Genomic DNA, 20743 nt, shown 5'->3' with positions numbered 1-20743 from the left:
TCAGTTGTAACAACACAACCACACCACAAAACCACAATCCAGACCCACAAAACTCACAACAACGCATTGTGACTATAACAAATACAAAATTTGACAACACAACTCATCCACCTCCCCAATCCCTACATTCACACTTGGCCTCCAAAAAAACAATTACAATAATAACAATGACAACAACAACAACAATAAGAATCAACACCATCACAGGCAAGAAACAGCCAGGCACTGAGGCTGAGAGGCCAGTCAGTGCTACACTGGGCCTCCAAAAAACAATACAGTAGCATCTAACTTATCCAACCTTCATAATCACTACAACAACAACAATAATAATAAACACCTACACAGGCAAAACAAAAAAAAAAGACTATTGTACCACAATAAAAATATAAACCGCACTCAGCAGAATCAGACATTACAATTAACAACAAACCAAAGACAACAGGGATCTCAAGCAATTATCAATCAACACAAAAATTGAAGAAGGTAACAGACTTCAAATACTACTACTAATGTGAGTATAAAGAAGGGTGGAGGTCACAGCATCAATACAACCTAATGTAGACTGACCAACACCACCAGACTAAGCCACAGCAACGCGTGGCCGGGCACAGCTAGTCTATATATATAAAAGAGTGATGGCATCACGGCAATTCACAAAACAACAAAAGTACAGGCCCCCCAACCTCAAAATTTGACAACACAACCCATCATCCATGCCTCAAGGTTGATACAACAAAAAGAAAAGAAAAATAAAGTCCTAATTAGAGGGAGAGCAATAATTTTTTTTATCCAATTGCTGCCAGTTTAGAGGGCTAATCTCTGCCCACTTGGTTGCCTAGCAACCAAGGGACAGCCAGGTTTCAGTTAGGGGACAGGCCGATTTAGGCCTCACTTAGGCTTCTTCCACAGATTATCTAATTTGCACTGGATTATATGGCAGTGTAGACTCAAGGCCCTTCCACACAACTATATCACCCATTTATAATCTTATATTATCTGCTTTCAACTGGATTATCTTGACTCCACACTGCCATATAATCCACTTCAGTGTGCATTTTATCCAGCTGTGTACAAGGGGCCTCATATAATCCAGTTCTAAGCAGATGATATAAGATTATAAATATACAATAGAGTCTCACTCATCCAACATAAACAGGCCGGCAGAACGTTGGATAAGTGAATATGTTGGATAAGAAGAAGGGATTCAGGAAAAGCCAATTAAACATCAAATTAGGTAATCGTTATACAAATTAAGCACCAAAACATCATATTATACAACAAATTTGACAGAAAAAGTAGTTCCATGCGCAGTAATGCTATGTAGTATTTACAGTAGAGTCTCACTTATCCAACACTCGCTTATCCAACGTTCTGGATTATCCAACGCATTTTTGTAGTCAATGCTTTCAATATATCGTGATATTTTGGTGCTAAATTCATAAATACAGTAATTACTATATAGCATTACTGTGTACTGAACTACTTTTTCTGACAAATTTGTTGTCTAACATGATGTTTTGGTGCTTAATTTGTAAAATCATAACTGAATTTGATGTTTAATAGGGTTATCCTTAATTCCTCATTATCCAACATATTCGCTTATCCAACGTTCTGCCGGCCCGTTTATGTTGGATAAGTGAGACTCTACTGTACTGTATTTACAAATTTACCACTAAAATATCACAATGAATTTAAAACACTGACTACAAAAACATTGATTATGAAAAGGCAGACTGCGTTGGATAATCCAGAACATTGTATAAGCGAATGTTGGATAAGTGAGATTCTTCTTTAATATGAAATAATTACTGGGATAGAATAATGCAGAACAATATAATCTCTAAAACCAGGACAGTAAATAAACAGGGGAATTCCACACAGGAAACAATCAGGGCCAGCTAACACCTCCCAACAAAAAATTCACTCAGGGAGGAAACAGCCAGGCTTTAAAGCTGCAAGGCCATTACATCCTAATCATTTTTCCTAATTGCAGCATTCATACTTGCCTCCAACAAACAAAAAAAAACCAATCAGAAATATTGTATATTCACAACCTTTAGGAAATAATATCCCCTGATGGCGCAGCGTGTTAAAGCGCTGAGCTGCTGAACTTCTGGACCGAAAGGCCACAGGTTTGCATTGGGGGAGCGGAGAGAGCCCCCACTGTTAGCCCCAGCTTCTGCCAACCCAGAAGTTCGAAAACATGCAAATGTGAGTGCATCAATAGGTACTGCTCCGGCAGGAAGGTAACGCCGCTCCATGCAGTCATCCCACATGACCTTGGAGGAGTCTACGGACAACGCTGGCTCTTCGGCTTAGAAATGGAGATGAGCACCAACCTCCAGAGTCAGACACGACTGGACTTAATGTCAGGGGAAAACCTTTACCCTTGACCTTAACTACCACCAGTTCCTCAATACTTTATTTCCCAGACCATCATACTTCGCCACAGCAACGCGTGGCCGGGCACAGCTAGTCTATATATATAAAGGTAATGAAATTTCGGCCTAGGACAAAACAACTAAACTACACATCTCAGAAACAGTAAACTTGGCAGCATAGCCCCTCATCCATGCCTCTACGTTCATACAACAAAAAGCTCCAGCTACTCCAGAAAATGGCCAGGCTTTGAAACTGCAAGGCTATTCACTGCTATTCCACCTGGCCAACAAAGGATTCCCATAAGCCACAGCAAGGCGTGGCCGGGCAAAGCTAGTAATGTATAAATATTAAAATAAATATAGCGTCTCTACTTTGCGGATTTTCGCTTATTGTGGGTGGTCCTGGAACCTAACCCCAGCGATAAGTGAGGGAACACTGTATATTGTTTCATTACGTTCGTTACCAAAGAAAACCTGGGGCATTTCAAAAATCTGTGACAGTGGGTAGAATTAATGTAGACTGTCACCCCATTTAACTCTGTGAAGGTCTTGCAAAATTGCACCTCCTGGGATTCCATTGCGTTGAGCCAGGGCAGTTCAAGTGGTATCAAAACTGCATTCCTTCTCCACGTGTAGACGCATCCGCTGTGGTCTTTCCCCCGTTTCTGTCCCCTAATTTTTGCTTTTTTTGCTCCGCTTTCAGGCTCCAGAGGCGTCTCTCGAAGGAAGCCAAGCCTGTTCCCGGCGGAGGAAGGGCTAAACCTAAACCCAAGCCCAAACCCCAGCCGCGTTTCCCGCAGTGCCGGGCGCTGTACGCCTACGACGCACAAGACACCGACGAACTCAGCTTCAACGCCGACGATATGATCGAAATCATCAAGGAAGGTGAGTTCGTGGCAGTGGATCTGAAAGTCCCTTCTCTTTCCCCAATATGACTTCGGGTGCGAAGGCATATTTTAAAAGCCCAGGAAAACAGAGGAGGTGGTGGCATAAAAATAGTGCTTCATTTTATTTACTACCCTGTTTCCCCTAAAATAAGACATCCCCAGAAAATAAGACCTAGTAGAGGTTTTGCTGAATCGCTAAATATAAGGCCTCCCCCGAAAGTAAGACCTAGCAAAGTTTTTGTTTGGAAGCATGCCCAACGAACAGAACACCAGAGCAGATCGGTAAATGTACGTACCATAGAGTGTTATACATGGAAATAATGGTAATAACAAGAAATTCTTGATGGGATTCACAGTTTGTCTGTTTATGCTGGTTTGTGATGACAACTACTGTCCAGCTTATAATAAATGTTCATTTTTTGTTCAACAATAAATGTGAATTCTTCTTCATGGAAAAATAAGACATCCCCTGAAAATAAGACCTAGAGCATCTTTGGGAGCAAAAATTAATATAAGACACTGTCTTATTTTCGGGGAAACACGGTACTAGCTTGGATACTCGGCGTTGCCTGGGTTATTTGAAGAAGTCAATTTTTAATTGTACAAAATGCATAAGACTGTAGATTTAACTACAACTGACATCATGCCAGGTTAACCCCGAGAAACATCAGTACTTAATGTTTGTGATGTTGGGCAAGTTTGCTCTGGCTGCATCATGGGTGGGGTTCAGTGTACTCTCTGGCTGTCGGGTAAACTACAACTCCCGCTATGACAAGTCAGTCTCCTCAAACCTCTCCAATAGGTTAAGTTAGTCGAGGGGGTTCTGTGTGCTAATTTTGATCCAGATCCATCATTGGTGGAAGTCACAGTTTCCCTGATTGTGGGTGAACTACAACTCCTAGAAAGGAAGGTCAGTTCCCTAACCCTAACCCAAACCCCTCCAGGAATCAAATTTCAGCATATCAGGTATGTGTGCTAAGTTTGGTCCAGATCCATCAGTGTTTGGGTTCACAGTGCCCTCAGGATGTAGGTGAACTACAACTCCCCCAAATAAAGGTGAATTTCCCCCAAAGACCTCCAGTATTTTTTGCTGGTCATGGGGGCTTTGTGTGCCAAGTTTGGCCCAATTCCATCTTTGATGGAGTTCAGAGTGCTCACTGATTGTAGGTGAACTATACATCCCAGTACCTACAACTGCAAAATGTCCAGGCCAATTCCCCTCAAAACACACCAAATTTGGGCATATCGGATACGCATGCCAAGTTTGATCCAGATCCATCATAGTGCGCTCTGGAGGTGAACTACAACTCCTATCAATCCCTTCAAGGACCTCCAGTATTTTTTCTTGGTCATGAGGGTTCTGTGTGCCAATTGAGTTCCAGGTCCATCGTTGTTGGAGTTCAGAGTGCTCTCAGATTGCAGTCCTATCAATCATGGTGAATTTTCCCCAAAACTTTCTGTATGTTCAGTTGCTGATCAATTCCTGTTTGCTGTGTGTCATAGAAAAGAATAGAAATATAATCCAATAATACAGTAGAGTCTCACTTATCCAACACTCGCTTATCCAACATTCTGGATTATCCAATGCATTTTTGTAGTCAATGTTTTCAATACGTCGTGATATTTTAGTGCTAAATTCGTAAATACAGTAATTACTACATAGCATTACTGCCTATTGAACTACTTTTTCTGTCAAATTTGTTGTCTAACATGATGTTTTGGTGCTTAATTTGTAAAATCATAACCTAATTTGATGTTTAATAGGGTTTTCCTTAATCTCTCCTTATTATCCAACATATTATCTGCTGGCCCGTTTATGTTGGATAAGTAAGACTCTACTGTATAAACTATGACAGTTTTTCATATATATGCTACAGTCATGGAACATTTAATGTGTAGACAAGGATTGTAGAGGTTCACATTATATTAAATGATTCAAAATACACATCTCTAAACCAAAATCCTCCTTGTATAGGAAAGGTGAGAATTCCTAAAGCAGAATCCAAAACAAGAAAAAAAAATGTAATAATACCAATAGTAATAGAGAAAAATAATAAATGTACCATATATTCTCGAGTATAAGCTGACCCAAATATAAGCCAACCAGGACCTTCACCTGAGTATAAGCCGAAGGGGCTTTTTCAGTCTTAAAAAGAGGGCTGAAAAACTAGGCTTATACTCGAGTATATACAGTATATGAAAAACTGTCTTGCCATTTATATTATTAGATTATATTTCTGTTTGTAGTGGCCTCTTGCCTTTGTACTTTGGGGGATCCCTTCGCTGTATAGAAAAGAATAGGAAAGGGTTAAGGGAGAGGCAGTGGGCAGTGGATTTGGGTCATGCAAATCCCACACCAATGGGGAGTCAGAAACACTGGGATGTCTGTGGTGGAGGAAAAAGAGAAAATCTAGGATGAAATTGTCCCCTTTATTATGAGTGGTGGCCAGGATGGTGTTTGTGCAGGACATTGGCAGGGCTCTTGGACATGTTCACGGCGCTCACAATGTCATTGGTGTCTCCTGAGTAGTGGGAGGTAGAGCTATTTGTGGAAGTGGGAGCCTGTCTGTGTAAATAGACACCCCAGCCACACACACATACATATTTTCACTTTTATTATAGTTACCTTTTCCTCCTCTTTTACCTCCTTTGCAGATCCTTCCGGCTGGTGGCAGGGACGCATCCGCGGCAAAGAAGGCTTGTTTCCGGGGAATTACGTGGAGAAGATCTGAGATCGGACACTTTTCATCCTTCGACTGCTGTGTTTTGAGACTGGAAAGTTTCCCCGCCATAAAAGACGATTTGGGAGACTGAAGGAACTGCTTTGGAAACTTACCCAGAGGGGCCGGAGTCGCCCTTTTGCACAAACTCCCCTTTCCATTTTGCAAGAACAAAATTCCCCCCTTTAAAAAAAAAAGCAACAAGAGGAATGCCAGAAAAGGCTGGACATTTTGGGGAGCCAAAGTATGGAGAAGATATTTTCTCCGAGGTTAAAATAATATGGTTTTAATAAGAAAAGAGGTTTTAAAATGCCTCCACTTAATACCAACCAACCATCTTCTTCTTTAGAGTGTTGGGTTTGCACTCTGCTGTTGTACAGAGAGCCTTGTTTTCTCCAGAATTTGGCCTAATGTGACTTATTATGAGCAGAGTGCAGACTTATTGCCAGATTGCAACTCCCATCACCCCCAGCCTGATGGGTGTTGCAGTCCGGCAGCAGCTCCTCCTCTGGCCTTGGCATTTTAAGTCAAAACCTACGTATGAAAAGGAGGCATTAAAAAAATCAAAACTAAAAGAGTGTCTGGTTTGGCTCTCATTGCGGGACGATCGAAGAATCATTGACCTACGGAACTCCCAGCCACAAGGTAAATAAATAAGAAAGTGAGTCGAATTTGTGAACCGTATGCAATGGTGGACCATAAGGAAAATGAAATATTTCTTCTCCAGAGATTGGGAGGTGCAAAATGCCTTGTTGTTAATCCATGTAACTCACTGCAACAAGATAGGAGCACCTGGTGGAGCAACAGGTTAAACCCTTGTGCCAACAGGTTGCTGGTTTGAATCCAAAGAGAGCAGGTGAGCTCCCTCTGTCAGCTCCAGCCTGCTGTGTGGGAACATGAGAGAAGCTTCTCACAAGGATGGGAAAAACATCAAAACATCCAGGTGTCCCCTGGGCAACCTTCTTGCAGACAGCCAATTATCTCACAGTGAAACGTAAAAAGGAAAGTATGGTATATAATCTATATATATAAAAGGGTAATGAAATTTCGGCCTAGGACAAAACAACAAAACTACACATCCCAGAAACACTAAACTTGGCAGCACAACCCCTCATCCATGCCTCTACATTCATAAAACAAAAAGAAAAGAAAAATAAAGTCCTAATTAGAGGGAGAGGAAGAATTGTTTTTATCCAATTGCTGCCAGTTAGAAGGCTAAGCTCCGCCCACTTGGTCTCCTAGCAACCCACTCAGCCCAGGGGACAGGCAGAGTTAGGCCTCACTTAGGCCTCTTCCACACTACCTATAAAATACAGATTATCTGATTTTAACTGCATTATATGGCAGTGTAGACTCAAGGCCCTTCCACATAGCTATATAACCCATTTATAATGGACTTAATGTAAGGTAAAACCATTACCCTTTACTACCGCCAATTCCTCAATACTTTATTTCCCATACCACCATACTTCGCCACAGCAATGCGTGGCCAGGCACAGCTAGTATAGTATAAAGTAATAGATATATAAGTTCTATATTTGTAATGTAATACTATCTTCTATATAAACAATTTTTAGTAACAACTGTTTTCCAAACTGCAAAAGAAAGGGATTATGGTGTCGTACTAACATCAATCTAAACTGGATTTGAGTGGAATCGGTGGTAGATCATAGCCCCGTTCCTGTAAAACCTCTCACATCTACTAGTAGTAGTAGTATATGTAGCTACTTAAGGTATCCAATACTTGTATTCTCATTCACTGAATGAGTATAGTTCTTAACATAAAGGTGTATAATTTGGCAACACTTAAAAAGGTATTCCAGTTTGTAGTTTTAGTTCCAGTTTTGTCGAATAGAAATGAAAACCGACTAAATAATAATCTACAGTGCTGTCTCAGCGTTGAATCGAGTTACTGTATATATGCGAGTATAAGCCGACCCAAATATAAGCCGAGGCACCTAATTTTATCACAAAAAACTGGGATCACTTATTGACTCGAGTATAGGCCGAGGGTGGGAAATGCAGCAGTAAATTTCAAAATAAAAATAGATACCAATAAAATTTCATTAATCGAGGCATCAGTAGGTTAAATGTTTTTGAATATTTACCGTATTTCAAAGAAAAGTAATAAACTAGCTCTATAAATGGAAAAGTAGGGGCAACAAAAACAATATGGTATCAACAAAACCTAATAATAATAATAATAATAATAATAATAATAATAATAATAATAATAATAATAATAATAAAACTTCATTTGGATCCCACCCTATCTCCCCATGGGGACTCAGGCTGGCTTCCAACATAGTAACAGGCAAACATTCAATGCTTATATAAACAATGCAGAGCTAGATATAGATCTATAATTATAGATACTAATTTCACATATGCATTTCCCCCTGAAACGTTGTGTGTGTGTGCATTTCCCCTACAATATTTGCAAGCCCTATATATATATACACATACACATACACACACACACACACACACACACACACAGATATTCATATCTATCTAGACATGTCTATATATGACAGGCTACCAGTTTCCTCCCCTCCTACTCTGGTGTTGGTGAACGCTAGGTCCATAAGGAATAAAACTGCTACCATCAGGGATTTTCTTTCTGACCAGGGAGCTGACCTAGTGTGTATCACAGAAACTTGGATCCAAGAGGGGGACGAGATCCTACTCCAGGAAATAACATCTCCAGGTTATGTAATCACCAACCAGATGCGAACTGGGAAGCAGGGGGGTGGGGTGGCTATGCTCTCCCAAGAAAGCTTCTCTCTTAGGGCAGCTCCTGTACCGAACATCTCTGGCATCGAAAGTGTTGGTCTGGTGTGGGATTCTCCTGAGAGTATAGCCTTCCTGCTAGTGTACCGTGCGCCCAGCGCACCAGCAGACAGCCTACCCCAGCTGCTTGAGACGGTGTCGGAGTGGTCCCTAAGGTTTCCCAGACTCATTGTCTTGGGAGATTTCAACGTCCACGCTGATGCGGACTCTTGTTCATTAGCGGCTACAGACCTAGTGTCCACCATGGAGACACTAGGACTCTCACTTTGTAGTACTGGGCCTACGCATCAGGCGGGACACACACTAGATCTGATCTTCAGCGCAGGAATTCAAGTGACCCAAGTCTCTACTATAGAGGTTCCATGGTCTGATCACTGTGCCCTAAGAGTTCAGTTGGAGCATGCCTTCCCACCCAACAAGGGCGCCGAGCTGATCTGGGCTCGCCCAAGGAATCTTATGGAACCCAGTAGGTTCCAGAACGCTCTGAGAGATCTGGAGCCAGTCACCGACTCGATTGATGCGCAGATGGACTCATGGAACACCAGGCTATCCAATGCACTCGATGAGATCGCCCCTAGACGCCCTCTCCAACCCCACCGAAACCGGTCTCCTTGGTTCACCAAGGAACTTCGACCGATGAAGCGAGAAAAGAGACGGCTAGAGAGCGTGTGGCGAGAACTCAGTGACGGAGTATCGAGATCAGCCTATAGGGCTTTCATATTTCCAAGCCCTATATATAGGTAGGTAAGAATATATCCAGACATCTCTCTTTATATAGATACTAGCTGTGCCCAGCCACGCGTTGCTGTGGCGAACTATGGTGTTATGGGAAATAAAGTATTGAGGAACTGGTGGTAGTTAAGGTAAAGGGTCCCCTGGGTTGAGTGGGTTGCTAGGAGACCAAGTGAGCGGAGCTTAGCCTTCAAACTGGCAGCAATTGGATAAAAACAATTATTCCTCTCCCTCTAATTAGGACTTTATTTTTCTTTTCTTTTTGTTGTATGAACGTAGAGGCATGGATGAGGGGTTGTGCTGCCAAGTTTAGTGTTTCTGGGATGTGTAGTTTTGTTGTTTTGTCCTAGGCCGAAATTTCATTACCCTTCTATATATATAGATATTGTACTATAACACTTTATTGTAATATTATTAGTAATATTACATATAGTATAAATACACCATTATAATAGTGTATTATTATTATTATTATTATTATTATATTTTTCTTTTCTTTTTGTTGTATCAACCTAGAGGCATGGATGAGGGGTTGTGCTGTCAATTTTCGAGGTTGTGGGGTGTTTACTTTTGTTGTTTTGTCCGCTGCCGTGATGCCATCACTCTTTTATATATATAGATTTGCAGAGACTTTGCAGAGCGTTGATAAAGTCAATTCAGTAAATAACATTATTTAGGTTATTATGTTAAGAACTATACTAATTCAGTGAATAAGAATACAAGTATTGGATACCTTAAGTAGTGTATGTGTTGCTACATATACTACTAGTAGATGTGAGAGGTTTTACAGCAGGGGTCCCCAAACTAAGGCCCGGGGTCCGGATGCGGCCCATCAAAGCTATTTATCCGGCCCCCACGGCACAAGGGCAGAAGTGGGTTGGGCTAAATGACCCACTGTACATTATAGACATCTGCATGTTTAGCTAATTATCTCACACCAGAAGCAACTTGTTGTTTCTCAAGTCGCTCCTGACATGGAAAAAAAATCAATACATAAAATAATACCACAATAAAACCAATCAACCCTAAAATAGACATCAGTAAAATGCTTTGAAGTTGCAAGGCTTTGAAGCTGCAAGGCTATTCAATGCTAATCAAGATGATTCACTGCAATATCCACACTTGCCTCAAACAAAACAGAGTTCTTTCCTTCTCCCGCCCTGGACATTATTCCACAGGTATATAAACCCCACTTGTCTAGTTTCCAACAGACCTCACAACCTCCGAGGATGCCTGCCATAGATGTGGGCAAAACGTCAGGAGAGAATGCTTCTGGAGCATGGCCAGAAAACTCACAGCAACCCATAACCAGATTATTTTTCATTCCAAAACATAGCCAATTTCTCCCATTGAGATCAAAGCTGTTCCGGATGAGATGTACATAATATAAAACCGCCAGATTAATAGTGGAAAGAGTTACCTGCGAGATGTCGGTTTTTTTTCCAGTGACTAATTCTTCTCTTTAATAATGTCGCATAATCATTCAGTTCACAGTTTGTCCCCACTTGACCCCCCAGGTTAGAAAACAAAGATACAGGATCCATCGTCTCTTTCTCTCTCTTTTTCCCCCCGTTAAAAACCATACAACAAAAAAACCCCTATATATATACCTAAAGGCACTGGAGTGCGAGGGGCGGGAGGATCGTAAATTCAGCCATGAATAATTACAAAGCGGCGGCCTCTTTTCCCGATAGAAATTTCTATGAAACATCATTTACACTATATAATTTTTTTTGGAGATTTTGTTAATATTTTTTTTAAAAAAGGGGGGAGAGTAGGAGCCAAGATCAAAGAGGTGTTAGAAGAAATGAAAGAAAAGGATGACTAGGAACTTGAGCGAGAAATAAATTTGTACAATAATCAATAGTTTATGCTTTTGATCTATTCCCGAGATCTTAGTCATTTTAAAATGCTAGGGGGAAAAAAACCCCATTTTTTGTTAGGAAAAGAATTATTTTGTTACAGTCAATGGGGTTTGAGTGCCGAACTATTGACTTCAGAGACCTGGGTTCGAATTCCCGCAGTTATGGAAACCCACTAAATCACTCTCTCTCAGCCCCATAAAATCGAATGGGAACGTATAATTCTTACAAATGTTGTTGAAGGCTTTCATGGCCGGAATCACTAGGTTGCTGTGAGTTTTCCAGGCTGCATCTCCTGATGTTTCACCCACATCTATGACTAGCATCCTCAGAGGTTGTGAGGTCTGTTGGAAACTAGACAAGTGGGGTTTATATATCTGTAGAATGTCCATGGTGGAAGAACTCTTGTCTGTTTGAGGAAAGTGTGAATGTTCCAACTGACCACCTTGATTAGCACTAAGTGGCCTTGCAGCTTCAAAGCCCAGCTGCCTGGGGGAATCCTTTGTTGGGAGGTAGCGGGCCCTGAAGCAACTAGGCTTTGAAACTGCAAGGCTATTCAATGCTAATCAAGGTTTCCTGCCTGGAATTCCCCTGTTTTTTTATTTTTTTAGTATTGTGCTTTATTTTGCTCATTTTTATGGTTTCCTCCTTTCTGTTGAAATTGTCCACATACTTGTGAGGTTCAGTGGCTTCTCTGAAGCAGCCAGGCTTTGAAGCTGCAAGGCTATTAAATGTGAATTAAGGTTTCCTGTCTGGAATTCCTGGGTTTTTTTAGTGTTGCTCTTTATTTTGCTCATTTTCATGGTTCCCTCCTTTCTGTTGAAACTGTCCACATATTTGTGGAGTTCATTTGCTTCTCTGAAGCAGCCAGGCTTTGAAGCTGCAAGGTCATTCAATGCTAATCAAGGTGGCCAATGGCAACATTCACGCATACCTCAAACAGACAAGAGTTCTTTCTCCCACCCTGGACATCATTCTACAGATATATAAACCCAACTCGCCTAGATTAGCATTGAATAGCCTTGCAGCTTCAAAGCCTGGCTGCTTCAGAGAAGCCACTGAACCCCACAATCATGTGGACAATTTCAACAGAAAGGAGGAAACCATGAGAATGAACAAACTAAAGAGCAACCTTAAGAAAAACAGGGGAATTCCAGATGGAAAACCTTGATTAGCATTGAATAGCCTTGCAGTTTCAAAGCCTGGTTGCTTCAGGGCCAGCTTACACCTCCGAACAAAGGATTCCCCTAGGCAGGAAGCAGCCAGGCTTTGAAGCTGTGAGGCCGCTCTATGCTAATCAAGGTGGTCAATGGAAACATTCACACTTGCCCCAAACAGACAAGAGTTCTTTCTCCCATCCTGGACCTTCCACAGATATATAACCTCACTCGTTTCCAACAGACCTCACAACCTCTGAGGATGTCTGCCATAGATGTGGGTGAAACGTCAGGAGAGAATGCTTCTGGAACATAGCCATACAACCCGGAAAATTCACAGCAACCCATTCTGACAACTGCCTATTCAGCCACTTTTCTTGCTATGACCCCGAGGCTTGATTAGTTGAGAGTTCTAGTCCGTCCGCATTTGACTGGACTCAAAACAGATCTTTAGCAAAAAGAGAAAAAATAATATGCAACCCCTTTTGCTCTTCTCAAAGGAAACAACCATCGCCAGACTTGAGATTTCTTTTTTAAGGTGTACACTTGGTTCATGTTAATGTGACAAATCCCCCACCCCAAAAGCAATCCCAAAATAAAACCAAGAAAACAAAATATTCAAGTGACTACAACAAGGAGGAGCCTCTCTCCATCCTGATCCAAACCAATAGAGAACAAACATGATTTCAAGCAAAGAAACAGATGTCAGGAGTGTCGGGATCCTGCATTAGGAAGGAAAGGAAGAGAATCGAGCTGCCGTTCCACCAAATGGTGTGTCTTGTGATCCAGGAATGTTTGCCAGTCAGGAGACATCATTCCATCCCTGAAGATGGGTAAAAGTCAAAGGGAAAACGGGACAGGAGATCGATAACATGATTGGTGGAGATTGACAGCGGGATTTGTCAGAACATGATTCTTATAGCATTCAGGGAGCGGTATTTCCAAAAATAAAAGACTTTAGTCGGGTGGACTCCAAGTACTATCAGATTCGGCCATTCTGGGCAGAGTTGTGGTGGATGATGGAAACTGGAGTCCACCAACCTCCCAAAAGCCCAGATTTGCACTTTCCCAAAGGGAATATATAAGCACCATAACATAAGCTGCTATCTAAACAGCACAAAAGCTTGCCATGTGCGGAAATGGCAAATTTGTCCTCTTCAATGTATTTCTTTTACGCAAATCTCTCCCTCAATAGATTATAACATTATTTGCTGGGATCGCAATATCCAGAATCCCTCAGGCCACATGATTCTGGGGATTCTGGACACTGCAATATTTGAAATTACATTTCCGAAGCATGATCAAAACCTTCCAGATGCTGGGATACAGAAAGCAAAATTATTTCCTGGGATTGCAATACCCAGAATCCCTCAGGCCACATGATTCTGGGGATTCTGGGCACCGCAATATGAAACAAAAAAAATCACATTTCCTAAGCATGAAAAAAACCTTCCTACGGGAAAAAGGTTTCCAAACAGATTTGGAAGGATGCTGGATTCTGGAGGCAGAACGCAAACGCCTCCTAAGATGACGACCAAAACTGATTTTTGTTGGGGAGTCGTTCTGCCTTTGGAATGGCTTGGAAAGTGTCAGAAGCACATAGAAAAAGCACTTGTCTGTTGGTGGGGAGGAACTGGAAGAAAACAATCCATGATTCTGAATAAAAGAAGGAAAGTGTAGGAAGACAGAGAGGATGGGAATGGAACAGCTACTACCATTAGGAGGAATTAAACCTTGGTGAGAAAAGAGAGAAGAAGAGAGACTCCACTCCAACCTAGTGCCTGGTTAATGCTACCGTGTGCTAGGAAAGGAACACATGGAGGAAGATTTAAAAAATGAATGAACAAACCCCAGGAGGCACCTCCTGCCTTTTACAGTGATTCACAAACTTCCCCACGAGGAGAGATCCGTATCCCGATCCTTGGAGGTCTACATCCTCGCCCCCGGCTCATATGTGGGGTTTCCGTTTGCCCCGGAATAGTTTCAGCCCTTTGGAAAGCTTCGCCAAACCAAATACGGAACCAAGGCGAGACCGGCTTTGGTTGGAGGAGGCTGGATCAGGAAGGCCCTCGCTTCTGGGCGTTGGTTCCCCAATTCCAACCTCTCTGCGATCTCTGTGTCAAATGGGAATGGGAAGGGGGCCGCTGCCCTCCAACGTCTGGATCTACCTGTGGTTGGGTTTGTCCCGGTTCAGTTGTCTGTCCCGACGCTCTGCCGGGCTTTGATGAAGGCCATGCCGTGGGTGCGGAAGTGAGTCTTGAGGTTGAGCTCGGTGTCGAAGGCCTTGCCGCAGACGGTGCAGGAGAGCCGGCCCTCGCCGGGGGTCGGGGGGTCCTCCTCGGGGGGATCGGAGCCAGGCCTGGCCCCCCGCTTCTTCTTGTGGGTGATGAAGCGGTGGCGGTTGAGGGAGACCTGCGAGGTGAAGCAGAGCCCGCACTCCCGGCACTGGTGGGCGCTCTCGCCTGTCCGGTGCTGGGGGATGTGCTCCTGGAAGTCGGCCGCCGAGGAAGCTGCGTAGCCACACTTGCGGCAGGTAAAGGGGGGCTTCCGGTCGCCTTTGTGGGTCTTGGAAGGCGGGGTGGTGCTGTCCGGCTCCTCACTGCAGGAGTCACCTTCGTCCGAGGAGAGCTTGCGCTTCCGGAGCGATGCCTGCAAAAGTGGGGGGGGGGGGGGGGGAGAGGTGTAGCAGTGTCCTGTTTTGTCTTTCAAGAATAGCCTTAAAACACTGTGGTTAAGTAAATGAAAACTGCTTTACTTCAGCAAAACATAAAGTACAGCACACTCAGTGGAATAATACAAAAGGAAGCAAGGAAGTCATAGGGCAAGCACAGTTCTTAGTCTCTGGTAAATTCCCAAATCAAATAGCAGTCTTACTTCAGACAAAGAAACAGCAATAAATCCAGATGCAGATTCAAAGCAGGCACCAGGGGAGCGAAGGCATTAGAATCAGTTTGTTACCAGCAAGAGCTGGCTGCACCTGCTTCTGCTTTATAGCCTTGGATCCCCTCACTGCTGCTAGGGCAGTTCCTAATTAAAGGTAAAGTAAAGGTTTCCCCTGATGTTAAGTCCAGTCATGTCTGACTCTGGGGGTTGGTGCTCATCTCCATTTCTAAGCCAAAGAGCTGGCGTTTTCCATAGACACCTCCAAGGTCATGTGGCCGGCATGACTGCATGGAGCGCTGTTACCTTCCCGCCGGAGCAATACCTATTGATCTACTCACATTGGTATGTTTTTGAACGGCTAGGTTGGCAGGAGCTGGGGCTAACAGTGGGCACTCATTCTGCTCCCGGGATTTGAACCTGGGACCTTTCGGTCTGCAAGTTCAGCAGCTCAGCACTTTAACACACTTTGCCACCAGGGCTAATTTTACCACAAAAAAACTGGGAAAACTTATTGACTCAAGTATAAGCCGAGGGTGAGAAATGCAGCAGCTACTGGTAAATTTCAAAATAAAAATAGATACCAATAAAATTACATTAACTGAGGCATAAGTGGGGTAAATTTTTTTGAATATTTACTGTATTTCAAAGAAAAACAGTAAGCTAACTCTGTAAGTGCATAAGTAGGGTCAACAAAAACAATATGGTATCAACAATAACTCAATAATAATCATCATCATCGTCATCATCATCATCATCAACAACAACAACAACAACAACTTCCTTTGTATCCTGCTCTATTTATCTCCCCATGGGGACTCAGGCCGGCTTCCAACATAGCAACAGGCAAACATTCAATGCCTATGTAATCAATGCAGAGCTAGATATAGCTCTATAATTATATATACTAATTTCACATTTGCATTTCCCCCCTGAAAAGTTTGCAAATCCTCTGTGCATTTCCCTCCTGCAATATTTGCAAGTCCCATTTATCTATGATTACATCTACCCTGTGCATATTTAAAAGGCCTATATCTAGACATTGCTCTATATAGAGAGAATTATATCTTTATAGGACTTGCAGAGACTTGCAAACATATGAGGGGAAATTCATATATTAAATTAATGTATTTGTAGGGGGAAATCTATATATTATTTACAAGCTTTGGGGCATGCATTTGCCCAAGGAAGAAATGCAAGCAAAGCCCTCCTAAAAACAACTTTGGCCTCTTTTCTCCTCCCCTTTCCCACCTGTTTTATTTATCCCTTTTCAAACTCTAAAAGTAGCCAGAAAAGGCTTTTTAAAATTTCCCTTCCTCTCCCAAAAAACCCACCCTTTTGTTTCCTTAGGAATAAAAAGAAATACACACCTTCTGTTGCTCTTCTTTCCCTCCTTCCCTTTCTTTTGACTCAAACATTCTTGCAATAAAAGTAATAATAATAATAATAATAATAATAATAATAATAATAATAATAATAATAAATCCTGCAAATTTGCAAGTGTCTCTTTTTCTTCCCCTTACACCCATGCAATATTTTTCTTCTTCCTGGCTTGCAAGAGGCTCTCACTCACTCTCCTTTTGCTTTTGAAAACATTCCCTTCTCTCTCTCTCTCTTAAAAAATAAGATAACTCCAGCCTGGGATGAGAAGCGGAAAAGGGAGGTTTTGGCTGCCTGGCTTGACATTGACCCGATTATAAGCCGGGGAGGCTTTTTCAGCCCCAAAAAGAGATTTAAAAACTCACCTTATCTTTGAGTATATATGGTAAATGAAAACTGCTTTACTTCAGCAAAACATAAAGTACAGCACACTCAGTGGAATAATACAAAAGGAAGCAAGGAAGTCATAGGGCAAGCACAGTTCTTAGTCTCTGGGAAACTCCCAAATCAAATAGCAGTCTTACTTCAGACAAAGAAACAGCAATAAATCCAAATGCAGACTCGAAGCAGGCACCAGGGGAGCAAAGGCATTAGAGTCAGTTTGTTACCAGCAAGAGCTGGCTGCACCTGTTTCTGCTTTATAGCCCTGGGTCCCCTCACAGCTGCTAGGGAAGTTCCTCAGATGCATTTCTGGCAGCTAATCTAGCTGAAAGGAGCTCCGGTGATGAAGTGTGTTAAAGCACTAAGCTGCTGAACTTACAGACCGAAAGGTCCCAGGTTCAAACCCCGGGAGTGGCGTGAGTGGCCGCTGTTAGCTCCAGCTTCTGCCAACCTAGCAGTTCGAAAAAATGCCAATGTGGTGGGAATGTAACGGCACTCCATGCAGATTCATGAGGATTAGGGTTTCCTGCTCCTCTTTCTCTTCTGAAGAAGAGGAATCCCTAACAAGCAGCTACAAAAGCCAATGTGATTGATTCTAGGCTGCATCAATAGGGAGTCTAGTCCAGAAGAGAAGGTTGAGAGGAAATGTGATAGCCATCTATACTAGAGATGTGCTTTCGGGACTTACCTTGTTCTGTTTTGTGTCCCGGCTTTCGTCGAGGCCCTGATTAATTTTCGTCTGACCTCCCAAAATCGGGAGGTCAGACATTTGTTTTGTTTGGTTTTATTTTGTTTTTTGGAGGAGGGGAAGGTGCCAGCAAACTCCACAGCATCAGCCAGTGCCCCTCAAATGCTCAGTAAGGAGCTAGGCAAAGGGAGAGGGGGGAGGCACAGGACGACCCAGCCACCCCCAACCTCCCCACCCACCCGCCAGGCCTGTGCGTGTAGGCACAAAGCCTGCACCCACACAGGCCCAGCCGCCTGTAAGGAGCAATCTTTGCTCTGCAATCCCTATCTTGTGCCTATCAGGGCTTCGCAGGGCCTGCAGCTGATTGCCAAGTAAGGAGAGATCCTTATTCGGCAATTGGCTGTAGGCCCTGCAAGGCCTGGGTATGTAGGCCAAAGCCTGCACCCAGAGGCCTGGGAGCTTTGAGCCTATGGGTGCAGGCTTTGGACCATGCCTATGAGGGCCTTGCAGGGCCTGCAGCTGATAGCCGAGTAAGGAGAGTTCCTTGCTCGGCAATCACCTGGGTACGTAGCCCAAAGCCTGCACCCATAGGCCTGGGAGTCTTGGGCCTACGGGTGCAGCCTTTGGGCCATGCCTATCAGGGCCTCACAGGGCCTGCAGCTGATTGCCGAGTAAGGAACGTTCCTTACTTGGCAATCAGCTGTAGGCCCTGCAAGGCCCAGGTACGTAGGCCCAAAGCCTGCACCCATAGGCCCGGGAGCCTTGGGCCTATGGGTGCAGGCGTTGGGCCTACACTCCTGGGCCTCGCAGGGCCTACAGTGGATTGATCCGAAAAGCAGGCTTGGAGCCTTTCATTTCGAGTCAGTTTTTTTAAAACTTTTTTTTCTTCTTCATACAGATAACAAAAAAATACATTGCATGCCTTAGCCATCTAAAAGATAACATAAAAACCGTTTACAATCTTTATGGCTGGGATACAGGTTCCAATTGTGATTCTCTTTACCGCATATCTTAATTAATTGCCCCTTTAAACCCCCCATCCCACCCCCCCTTACCACCCTCTTCCCACCCCCAACTGGGTTGCTTGAATCAATACATTGATTTAATTGTCTGGAAGGCCTGATTTAAAGTTCTGTACCTATCTTTTCCTTCTGTTTTATCGATTAAACAAGATCATTTCCTATGCCAATCTTGTCTTAACTGAATATTCAAATATTTATTTTTCTTTTCATGGATGAAATCATTAATTAAATATTCAGAGAGATTTCGAGGCAGTTTTTGTTTTGTTGAGTGTCTTTCTGTTTTGTGCCATCCGAATGGACAATACAAAACAGAATCACGAATGAAACATGAGACAAATACCACACACATATCTAATCTATACACATAATAAAAGTGAAAATCTGCATGTGTGTATGTGACAGAGGTGTCCACTTATACAGACAGGCTCCCGCCTCCACAAAGAGCTAAAACCCACAGTCCTGAAGAGTCACCAAAATCACTCCCTCCAATGACATTTCAGGTTATAGCGAGCACCATGAACACGTAGCCGAAACTCTGCCAGTGTCCTCCACAAGCACCATACTGCCCCCACCCAAATGACGGCTTTCATACAGGGACAATTTCCTCCCCGTTTTTCCTCCACAACAGGCATTCTAGGGTTCCTTACTCTTTCCATTTGTGCGAAATTTGCATGATCCCACCCACTGCCTCTCCCTTAACCCTTTCCTACTCTTTTCAACTCTGTTTGAATAACAAACAGAGCAGAACTGAGCAGCAACTAAATATACTTGAGGAGTTTGGGGGACTGACTCCACATGATGGAAGTTGTAGTTCACCATGCATCAAGGCACAGCACTGTGACCCCCACTGACAATGAACCTGGACAACATTTGACACACAGAACCCCTATGACTAACAGAACATACTGGAAGGATTTGGGGGAAATTGGCCTTGATATTTGAGAGTTGTAAATACTGGGATTTATAGTTTATAGCACTCTGGTGCCCACCAACAATGGAACTGGATCAAACTTGACACAGATACCCAATATGCCCAAATTTGAATACTGGCAGGGTTTGGGAAAGATTGACCTTGGTTTTTGGGAGTTGTAGTTCACCTACAACCAGAGAAATTGTGACCCCCCCCCCCCCCCCCCATCAACGATGGACCTGGATTAAAAACGTGGCACACAGAACCCCCATGGCCACCTGAACATACTGGGAGGCTTTGGGGGAAACTGACTTTCATTTCTGGGAGTTGTAGTTCACCTACACCTGGAGACACTGTGAGCCCCACCGACACTAGACCGGGACCAAACCTAGCACGACGAACACCCAGAACCAACTGCACATACTTGAGGGGTTTGAGGGGAACTGACCCACCATGGTGGGAGCTATAGTTCACCCTGCAGCCAGAGAACACATGGACCCCACCAATGATGCATCTAGGGAGCAAACTTGCCCAACATAACAAACTTTAACCACTGATGGATTGCCAGGGGGTTAACCTGGTATGATGTAAGTTATAGTTCACCCATAACCTTATGCATTTTGTAAAATAAAAATAGGACTTTTTCAAATAACCCAGGCAACACCAGGTACCCAAGCTAGTGATAAAACATTTGAAAGGATATTATAAGGAAGAGGGAGCAAGGCTTGAGTTCTGCTGCTCCAGAGACTAAGTCTCGGCACAATAGGTTCAAATGGCAGGAAAGGATTTTCCGCCTAAATATTAGGAAGAACCTCCTGACTGTAAAGAGCTGTTCAACAGTGGAACTCACTGCCTCAGAGTCTGGTGGAGGCTTTCAAACAGGGTGGAGGCCATCTGTCAGGGTGCTTTGATTGTGCTTTTCCTGCATGGCAGAAGGAGGCTGGACTGGA

The 20743-nt window shown here is 43.2% G+C and overlaps 2 protein-coding genes across 3 annotated transcripts in view; one reads left to right on the top strand and one right to left on the bottom strand.

Annotated features, from left to right (window-relative positions):
- LOC100566259 (unconventional myosin-Ie) overlaps positions 1-6563 on the top strand; it is a 90853-nt gene extending 84290 nt beyond the window's left edge. Inside the window, exons 27-28 of the mRNA XM_062965156.1 lie at positions 3085-3266; positions 5924-6563. Coding sequence (XP_062821226.1) covers positions 3085-3266; positions 5924-6000 — 259 coding nt within the window. The 3' untranslated portion in view covers positions 6001-6563. The remainder of the gene's footprint in view (positions 1-3084; positions 3267-5923) is intronic.
- A 6481-nt stretch (positions 6564-13044) lies between these two features.
- Positions 13045-20743, bottom strand: part of znf687 (zinc finger protein 687) — a 47783-nt gene continuing 40084 nt past the window's right edge. For both annotated transcript variants that reach the window (XM_062965155.1, XM_062965154.1), the window contains one exon: positions 13045-15181. In XM_062965155.1, coding sequence (XP_062821225.1) covers positions 14723-15181 — 459 coding nt within the window. In that variant the 3' untranslated portion in view covers positions 13045-14722. The remainder of the gene's footprint in view (positions 15182-20743) is intronic.

Source organism: Anolis carolinensis, unplaced genomic scaffold (assembly GCF_035594765.1).
Source record: "Anolis carolinensis isolate JA03-04 unplaced genomic scaffold, rAnoCar3.1.pri scaffold_14, whole genome shotgun sequence".
Taxonomy (NCBI): Eukaryota; Metazoa; Chordata; class Lepidosauria; order Squamata; family Dactyloidae; genus Anolis; species Anolis carolinensis.
Note: the sequence above shows the minus strand (reverse complement) of the source record. Positions and strands in the feature narration are given on the sequence as shown.